The following is a 10,139-nucleotide window of genomic DNA, read 5'->3' as shown; positions in this document are numbered from 1 at the left end:
AGAGCCATTCTTGCAGCAGAGTTTCCCTAGAATTCCTCGCTCTTGATACCAAATGTTAGAACCAGAGGAAAGAACTTTCTGTAATGTGCAAACAATACTGTGCAAAACTGTGCACCAAATGTAATGTATTATTGAGAAGTTATTTCAATTACAACATGTATTGAGTCTATTTATAGGCAACAATAACTATGCCTATTTAAAAGGTTAACCAATAAACCTCTTGGTTACAGACTAGAGCTATTGAATCACCCTTCTAACAGATCAGTGACTGCAACTGGCTATTGGGACAGTTACCAGCAAACGACGATCGTGACCCGCGATTGGCGATCGGCGATCGCGATCGATGAAGTGAGAGAGAGTAGCTTGAGGGACAAGGGCTAGAGGATTAGAGTAAAACCAACAATAAAAACCCACAAACCTATTTTTATAGTTTTTGAAATGGGGTAAAACCTCTGTTTTGAAAAGAAGCAAAAAACCAACTAAACTCCATTTTTTGCCGAACACATTTCCGTTTTGAAATTGCATTTTAAAACAGAAAACTGGAAACTGACAACCACCCCAAACACGACCTTAAGCAAATATCATTATTTTTCCATTTGGATTCAACTGAATGCTTGTTGTTGCTGACAATAAATTTCTCTAGATAATATTTTCTTTATAACTTTCCAGGATTCAAATATGGATGAAACTATGAAACAATTCCAAAAGAAATTAATAGAACTGGAAGTGGAAGTTGTAACAGCCGTAACTTTTAATAAGTAAATAAGAAATTAATAAATAAGTAAAAAAAATAGGTCATAAATTCCCACTATATAAGCCAAATGTTAACCTAGAGCAACTTTTTAGAAAACACATTCTGTTCCTTTCTTCTTTTCTAACGCACAAGAACCCTAATAGAGCAACCAGAGGAGGAGCTCTAGAGAGCACCAGAGACACCACAATTGCTAACAGAGAACATTTAAGTGACTACATCGAGGTAAGGGATGAGTTACTCACGCTTGGGAATTAGAATGAACATGTGTAGGGATCCCTAGATGATCAATTTTTGGGTTATTTTGGGGTGTTTATGAAGTTTAATTATGTTTTCATGTTTAATCGCGGACTGAGTGTGTTTGATGAATCAATTGGTGTTCTGTTGCAAGTTTGTTGTAGAATTGATGTGTTCCTGTGTTAGGTGTGTACCTTAGGAATTAGAATTCTTTATAATTAGCATAAATATTATGTGGTGGTGATTTTGTTTGTACCAGATATGTTGGCTTTTCAATCTTGTTCTTTTTTTTTTCCGCACCGCAGTGTATACATGTACATATATATTGATACCTTTGTGGAAGCAAAGCTTCATGATGAATCAAAAATGATTCAAAGGTGTTTTGATGATAACAATGATGACAACAAAAGATGATGAACAAAAAGCTCAAAAGATCAAAGAACAACTCAAGTGAATCAAAGAACATTTCAAGTGAATCAAGAACAAGTCAAGAGTTCAAGAATCAAGAAGAATTCAAGACTCAAGAAGAAAGTATACAATCAAGAATCAAGATTCAAGATTCAAGATCTCAAGAATCAAGATCAAGATTCAAGACTCAAGATTCAAGAATGAAGAAAAAACTCAATCAAGATAAGTATTAAAAAGTTTTTTTTTCAAAACTTTGAATAGCACATGAGTTTTTGACAAAACCTTTACCAAAGAGTTTTTACTCTATGGTAATCGATTACCATATTGTTGTAATCGATTACCAGTAGCAAAATGAGTTTGAAAAAGTTTTCAAACTGAATTTACAACGTTCCAAATATTTTCAAAAGGCTGTAATCGATTACAATGTTTTGGTAATCGATTACCAGTGTCCTTGAACGTTGAAATTCAAATTTAAATGTGAAGAGTCACATTGTTTCACTCAAAAGCTTTGTGTAATCGATTACACTTATTTGGTAATCGATTACCAGTGTTTGTTTCTGAAAAATCTAAAGATGTAACTCTTCAAAAAGGTTTTGACTTTTTCAAATGGTTTTTAAGTTTTTCTAAAAGTTATAACTCTTCTGAATGGCCTTCTTGACCATACATGAAGAGTCTATAAAAGCAAGACTTTGTTTTTCATTTTCAATCAATCTTTCTAACAACAATCTTGAACACTTATTTCATACAATCCTTTACAAGCCTTGAATCTCTTTGAACTTCTTCTTCTTCTTTGTACCAAAAGCTTTCTGAAGTTTTCTGTTTTTCCAAACCTTGAAAACTTGTGCTATTCATCTTTTCATTCTCTTCTCCCTTTGCCAAAAAGAATTCGCCAAGGACTAACCGCCTGAATTCTTTTTGTGTCTCTCTTCTCCCTTTTCCCAAAGAACAAAGGACTAACCACCTGAATTCTTTTGTGTCTCCCTTCTCCTTTGTCAAAGAATTCAAAATGACACAGTCTGAGAATTCTTTTGATTCTTCCCATTCCCTAATACAAAAGTGTTCAAAGGACTAACCTCCTGAGAATTCTTTTGTATCCCCATTCACAAAGTATCAAAGATTTAATAGCCTGAGATCTTTGTCTCAACACATTGGAGGGTACATCCTTTGTGGTACAAGTAGCGGGTACATCTACTTGAGTTTGACTGAGAACAAGAGATGGTACATCTCTTGTGGATCAATTCTAGTGGAGGGTACATCCACTAGGTTCAAAGAGAACAAGGGAGGGTACATCCCTTGTGGATCTTTGCTTGTAAATGGATTTTTACAAGGTTGAAAGAAACCTCAAGGACCGCAGGTCGCTTGGGGACTGGATGTAGGCACGGGTTGTTGCTGAACCAGTATAAAAACTCTTGTGTGTTTGTTTCCTTCTTCCCTACTCTTTTACTTTCCGCTGTGCATTTAATTTCCGCTTTTACTTTCTGTTAAGTTTTCTCTTCTACTCCTCATTCTCTTAACAATTTAGTAAAAGCCTTAAAAGAGTAATTTTTAATTAGTAAAGGTTTAGGAATAATTAATTCAACCCCCCTTCTTAATTATTCTAAGGCCACTCGATCCAACAACCTTTTTTTTCTTTTCGTTTTTTTACAAACTTTATATTTTATTTCACGTGAGTGATTTTTCGTCATGAAATTCATATGTGTAGGGATTGTTGGATAATTGAATTGGCTAAAATCATTTAAAGAAATTAACTAAAGTTGTATTCACATTGTAATTAGGCATTTTCTTGATGTTGGTAACTTAGTTGAAAAATGTTTAGAATATAGGTATACATGTTGTTCATATAAATCAATATGAGTATATATTTTATTGTTATGTATAATTTGTATTTACTTAATGATATGTTTGATATTATTGTGATTATTTTATATTAATATATACTTAATACTTTTGATATATATATATATATATATATATATATATATATATATATATATTGAATATAATATATTTATATATATGTGTTTCATGTGTATTTTTACAATTATTTGTTTATAAGTCTTGAAGCTAATATATTGTATGTTATTAGTATTATGATACATTGTTATTTAATTGTTGAGTATATATTTGTAATTAGTTAAAGTGTGAAATGTTAAACTGTAGACATGAAATATGGTTGTGAATGAGTGTGTGATTGATATTTGTAGTGATATTACTTGTCTTGTGAGTTATGAGTTATACAATAATCCGACCAGTGTTTATCTTGAGAGAACTTTTATGCGCAGTGTTAAAGGAAATTATAGGATTCCTAGTTAGGATCCTGAAGGGTAAAACTGTAGCGCAATTTGTTAAATATCTTTGAAATATAATAGTGAGATCGTGGGTATTATATAACTCATAAACAGTGTCTGCGTGCAAAAAAAAATATTTTAGGGGTTTGACCTGAATCAGGAAGGTGAGGCCCAAACGGATTCTTCGGAGTCTAGGCTTTGGGGGTAAAGATACTCGATTTGAGTGCTCCTTTAAGCCCATGTTGATCCCATGTGGTTGGGGCATTCTCGCAAAACAGAGTAACCCTGACTGGTCACCTTATGATGTTACTTAGTGAGAGTGGCCGAGTATACCCATTGTGTGGTGTGTTTTGTCATGTACTCCTAAGCGCCCAGTGTTATTTTTCACTGACATGGTACCACATTGCATGTAGGCTTGAGTCTTAGTATAATTGTTGCATAACGCTTGTGTTTGAATTTCATTGATTTAACAAATGTGGTTGATGTTATTTTATGGAGTATGTGAACTTGAGTGGGTGTGAATAATGTGTGCGATGTTGTGTGGTAATGTTATTTATATAAATTCAGCTTTAAGTATTATATGTTTCACATGCTCTAATATTTTATTATATACGAATGTGATAACTTACTCCTGGTGTGTGTGTGTTTGGGTTGATTGCCACTTTGTTTCAGGTGAGCCTTCATATGATGAGCCACATGCTAGAGATGGAGAGACTTAGTCTGTGATAGGGATATGCTCTAATAAATGTGACATTGGGGCATAGGATTTTACTTCGCTTATTATGATTTTTGCATGTTATGATTTACTGAATGATATAATTGCATTATACTTTTCTATTTTAGTTTTTTTTATTATTTATTTAGAGTGGACGACCTTGTTTTGAGCCGGGATAATTTTATATTTTATTTTAAAAAATTTCTATTATGTTTTCAGTAAGTGGATGTGAACCTTTTATCCTTTTGAATTGATTTAAATTAAACGTGTTTAAAAACAAAATTATTAATTAATTTTGCATGTTTTTTTTTCTCCTTCTTGTATTATTATGTGTTTATAAACTTAATAATAAATTTTGTATGATCTATTTAGTTACTTATTTATATTTGTGAGGATAGAGGGTGTCACAGAATCTTCTTTTAGTCCAACATGGTAATTCAAATTGATGGAGATTAACATTATTACAAAGACTTGGAAACAAAGTAAGTAATAAAATTCTTTAAAGAGTAAATTCTAGCTTCTATTGCCATATTGAGGACAATAACTTGATGCCTTAACTAGAAAGCACAGGGTAAAGTTAATAATTGTTATTTTGTTTAGCTGTAACTTTTTTCTTGGCTGGTAGAATCTATTGCCGCATTCAAATATTCTCTTGGAAACATGATAAGGCTGAATATGAGACACCTTCCTCACATCTAGTATCTCCACTTTTCCTTTCCTTATTAGCTTCTTCTTTCCAATATATTTCCTTTACACCAGTTTTTATGGTGAAAATATCCTGCACATTTCATTAGTGAATCAATATAACTAGAGACTGTTACACAGATCTTCATATTTCAATGATATTTCTTCAAGATGAAACAGTTTTGTAGCATATTAATCAAAGAAAAGTTTAAATTAGCACCTTGAGATTTGTGTCATGTACAACTTGGTCTCTAAACTTTAAAAAGGTGTATTTTGATCCTTATAGTTTTCAAGTGTGCAAAACAGCCTCTGTTAATTTTCCTATTAAGATTTGATAAACTCGATCACATGATTAACATGTGACTAATTTGTTTTCAAAATCCACCCCTAAGGAAAAATTGAAATTGGCACCTTGAAGTCTGAATCGTTTGCAACTTAATCTTAATCATATATGACTTTAAAATGGTGTATTTCTTCCAAGTTGCACATGATTCAAACTTTAGAGTGCTAATTTGTATTTTTTAGGGGTAATTTTGGAAACAAATTAGTCACATCACATGCTATTCATGTGACTGTATCTGTCAAATTTTGATGGAAAAATTAATAGTTATTCTGCATATGTTGAAAACTTTTAAGGGTTGAAATACACCTTTTTAAAGCTTAGGGACTGAGTCGCACATGAGCCAAAGTTCCAAACCTTATGTTAATTTGAATTTTTCCCTTTTAATCATTCAATTTAAGTTTATAAACTTGAATGAACTAAATCGAAATCCTGTGAAAACATCTACTTCTACTATAGAAAAACACCAATGTTTCTTAACATTTTAAAATGTCAATATAACCTCCTAAGTATGCTAAATCCATTCACAAATCATTGTAATGTGTCACAAAACTAGTGTGTTGAGTGTTGTCACCTTTCTTGAAAGACAAGATTTTTAGGGAGAGATAGCTGGGGAAGGGGGGGAGGAGAGGGACTAAACAAATTACCAAGAAATAAGAATGGTTCACTTGCATTGTTGCACAAGAATCTTATCTTATGCCCTTCAACTCGAATTATATGTACTTAATTACATGACCTGGTAGTACTTTTCTTATAATTCATATCCTCCCCCCTCCCCCCTCCATGTTGAAAGCTTGCTAAGCTTTTAGCTTGTTTGAAAAGGAAACGCAAATTTACACCCCATTCATTTGTACTCTTTTAAAGAAAATGGTGCTTTTTAAATTTAAAAATGTTTTGTAAATTTAAAATATGACATGTATGTGGTTTGGGTATGTATGGAAAAGATCTATAGGACCCTCTCTTAAGTAGAGTAAATCAGATGGAAGGTAGCCTAAGCACTAGAGGCAGAGGGAGGCAGAAAAACTATAGGCAAAACAATTTAGGAAGATTTAAAGGTCAATTGTTTGTCTATATCAACATGATTTAGGGCTAAACATGGCATTGTTTGATCGATGTATGTAGCCAACCCCAAAAAGTGGGAAAAAGCTGAATTGTTGTTTAAAGATTTTAAGATAATTATAAGTTTTTTTTAAAGAAAAACTAGTCTAAAATATGGCAGTTCTCGTGCCTCTCTACAAGTTAGAAAGAGTAGCTTTTGGAAAACTATATTTTAATAGTGGTTTTTTCTTCAAAAAAGCATATTTAAACTCACCCTTAAATGACATAAAAACTATTTAACCGTGGCCTACTAACCAAAGTAGTTGGGCAACTAGCATTCCTAAATTGTGAAACCATATGCTATGTCCTTAACAGCAATCAATTCAATATCAATCAATGAAGAAATCTTTTGTGTATTAAATGACTTATGGCGTTCAGTTTGGATGCACAAAGTAACTAATTACTTAATCCCAAAGTAATTTCCATATTACTGTGCTATGTCCTTAACAGCAATCAATTCAATACCAATCAATTCAGAAATCTTTTGTGTATTATGCCAATAAAGTGTATTATTTTTCCTACTGGATCTCTTTAATAGCTTTTCTTTGAAATTAAGTGGCTATGCATTTGTTCCTTTTGGTAAAAGTAAAGCTGGTTGAGAATGATAGATTGAGAAATGGGAATAGAGAAGCACTTACTGCATTAAGGAAGAGGGCTCGGACAACCAAGAGTAGTGTTCCATCTCCTTTTGAATCAATAATGAAAGGAGTAGCAGGGACCAGCTCGAGACCTTTGGTGCAAGAGGTTTGCACCACCTGTGGCAAACATGACTCTTCTGAGCAGACATGGATGATGTTTCCAGGAACTGATCTGTTTGCCAGAATTCCATTTCATGCGGCTCATACTATATTGGAAACAGGTGCTTTCATTGCTGCCCGTCCTAACCTCTAACCATTAAAAAGAAAAAGGCTTAAATACATTTTTGGTCTCTATAATTTAGCGTTTTTCTCATTTTTATTCCTTTAATTTTTTTTTTGTTTTAGTTCTTGCAAAATGTGTTTGTTTTGTTTTTCTTCCTTAAAGTGTTATAATGCTTTTTTTACTGTTCAAAACACTTTTTTTATCATTCAAAACGCTATCTAAAACACTTTAAGGATGAAAAATAAAACAATTTTTTTGTAAGGACTAAAACAAATTATTTTTACAAGGATGAAAATGAGAAAAATGCTAAATTATAGGGACCAAAAATGTATTTTAAAAAAACACTAATGTGAAAAAAAGAAGCAAGAAAATGTATTTAAATGTTTACCCATGTTTTTTTTTCATGTGCTGGGGTATAATTCTTGCTTATGACTTCTGTGTCTGTGGGAGCATTCTTTGGTTTATGTTTGGCCATAACTCGTAAATCCTATTATATTTTCTTCAGTTTAATGGGAATACATGTGAGATAAATCTTTTCCACCTCATTATATGTTTTTTCATATTATAGTGGATGAAATGAAAAGCTGGGTTTTATGCATTAGTTTGGAGTCTGGGTTATAAAATTTTTTCCTATTTGATGTGAGAAATGATATTCAGATGCAATGCAATCATGTCTCACTGGTGTTTTGACTGTTTCTCTTTTCTTGTTCGTACATTTTTTTTTAAGATGTTTAAATTGCCTGTCATACTATTTATTGGATCATCCTGATTATGGTAAGCAATTTCTTTATGTGATTGAAAAATACTGCTACACTGAAATGAATTTAATTTTAACTAAAAGTGGCCTTGTCTAATACACTGTTTAGGTTTTCAAATGCCACTTAATAGAGTGATTCTTTTGTCTATAACTAAATCTGAATTGTTGACATAGCCACATAGGAACTTTCTGATTATTTTTATATTAATTTATGTTTCATCCCGGAACATAAAATATGTACTTTGATAAGCAAATGATTTAGCATGGATGATCATTAATATGCATCAACTTTATAGTTTGGGTAGAAGTTCTGATGAGACTGACTATCTGCACTCCTATTCTTTTAATGAGTTCTTGCTTTATTGAAGTCCTTCTTGTATTGAAAAACAGTTTTCTAATAATAATTGCTTGATATCTCTTTTTTACTGACCACGTAATTATTTACAGATCAAACACAGCTTGACTTTGAGGCGAAGAGACTACAGAGCCTTGTGAAGGAAAAATCTTACCTTACATCAGAGGCAGGTGTTCTTTCTCACAAGGTAAGTCCTGGAGTGCTCAAATCACTTGTAACCTTAAATAACAAGCCAAAGTAAGATGCTTTGACCTGACTATATAATGAGAATTGAGGGTGGAAAATGACAATATTTTTTGGAAGAGTCTTTATAACACCCTAAATTTCGAGCACTAGGAATATACTTTAAGAAGAATTTTTATTAGGACCCTTCTGTTATATTTTCTGTAAATTTTTATTGTTGTTGTTGTTATTACATTACATTATATTATATTATATTATGTTTGGTGTTATTTTTATACAATTATGTTAATGTTGTAGTTATTATATTTGGTGTTAGAGGAGTGTTAGATTAACTTTTTATAACTATAATGCTTGAAAAACTGAGTTTTAGTTTTATGACAAAAATCCTAGAAAGAGTTTGTGATATCTTGAGTTATATTTGTCCGTTTGAGGTGTTGTTTACTCGTTTCCTTTCTTTCCCTATATATAGAGAAGACCACCAAGCCTTAGGAACACCACACAATAGAGTGGGATTAGCGTTAAGCGTGAAGTCTCTCATAGTTAATATTTTTATCTTTCTCTTGAGTTTTTAAACTTGGGGTATATCCGCAGTGTGAGGTTGTGTTTTAAGTGACACCCATGTTTCAGCCATAGTAATAGTTGATGGTGTAAGTAATTTAACTCATCTTAAGAATTAGATATTTTATCTTGAATTAGGAGAATGAAATGGAAATCAAGAGATGTGAATAGAGTAACCAGAAATGTGAATTTAATGTGAAAAATAAACTATGAATCTGGTCAAATTGGGCTTAGGTGTCTTCATAAGAAATGTAGCCCTAGATTTTAGTAACTATTGGCTTTAGTTTCACCTAATTTGGACTTTTGGAACTCAATATATAGAACAATTTGTGAGCAAAGGTCAAGCTGTCAGGATTGTGCAATTAGTTTGTGTTCTTCCTAATTTTAGGCATAGTAGATGATTGGACTAGATTTCAAGGTAAACATAGAAGTTGTAGATAATTGTGTTAGCTTTAAAACAAGATACAATGCAATTTAATAGGATTATAGATATGGTGGTTACACCTCGGAGATGTCATAGATACATATCGAAAAATGATAGAAGTAATACTCAAAATTTTAAGGATGTTATACCAATCTTAATAAAAAGTAGATAAATGTTATAATTGATGTATGACATAGACTTAAGATGTACATGACTTGATTGAATGATGATATTGAATAATGTGTTGATGCTATAACTTGAATGGTGATTTATGAGTGTTGTGTAATCATTGAATGTTTTGTTTTATCTCTAAAGTGTGAATTGTAATGTATGATGTTCATATGTACATGGTGTCAACTAACACCATGACAATGTTTTTGAAAATTTGTATGCGGCCTGAGTTCATGTGGAGCAAGGATCATCATGTTATGATGAGTTATGGTTAGATGTCATTGAGATGAGTGACCTAGCCTATGTAGG

General features: G+C 32.1%; 1 protein-coding gene across 1 annotated transcript; it reads left to right on the top strand.

Moving 5' to 3' along the window:
- Positions 1 to 678: 678 nt before the first annotated feature.
- On the top strand, positions 679 to 8,735 carry LOC114372492. The gene is made up of 4 exons (XM_028330071.1): positions 679 to 744; positions 4,798 to 4,831; positions 7,078 to 7,380; positions 8,587 to 8,735. Exons 1-4 carry the CDS (start codon positions 679 to 681, stop codon positions 8,733 to 8,735), a joined length of 552 nt encoding a protein of 183 aa, XP_028185872.1.
- The last annotated feature ends 1,404 nt before the right edge of the window (positions 8,736 to 10,139 follow it).

Source organism: Glycine soja, chromosome 2, assembly GCF_004193775.1.
Source record: "Glycine soja cultivar W05 chromosome 2, ASM419377v2, whole genome shotgun sequence".
Lineage (NCBI taxonomy): Eukaryota > Viridiplantae > Streptophyta > Magnoliopsida > Fabales > Fabaceae > Glycine > Glycine soja.
This window is presented reverse-complemented; position numbering and strand designations above follow the sequence as displayed.

What these genes read in the sequence shown, in the direction of transcription:
- LOC114372492 (XM_028330071.1), top strand. Translation starts at nt 679, where the DNA reads ATGGATGAAACTATGAAACAATTCCAAAAGAAATTAATAGAACTGGAA. An exon ending in AAGTGGAAGTTGTAACAGCC is followed by an intron (nt 745 to 4,797) that starts GTAACTTTTAAT and finishes TTGTGAGGATAG; the next exon opens with AGGGTGTCACAGAATCTTCT. An exon ending in TCATACTATATTGGAAACAG is followed by an intron (nt 7,381 to 8,586) that starts GTGCTTTCATTG and finishes AATTATTTACAG; the next exon opens with ATCAAACACAGCTTGACTTT.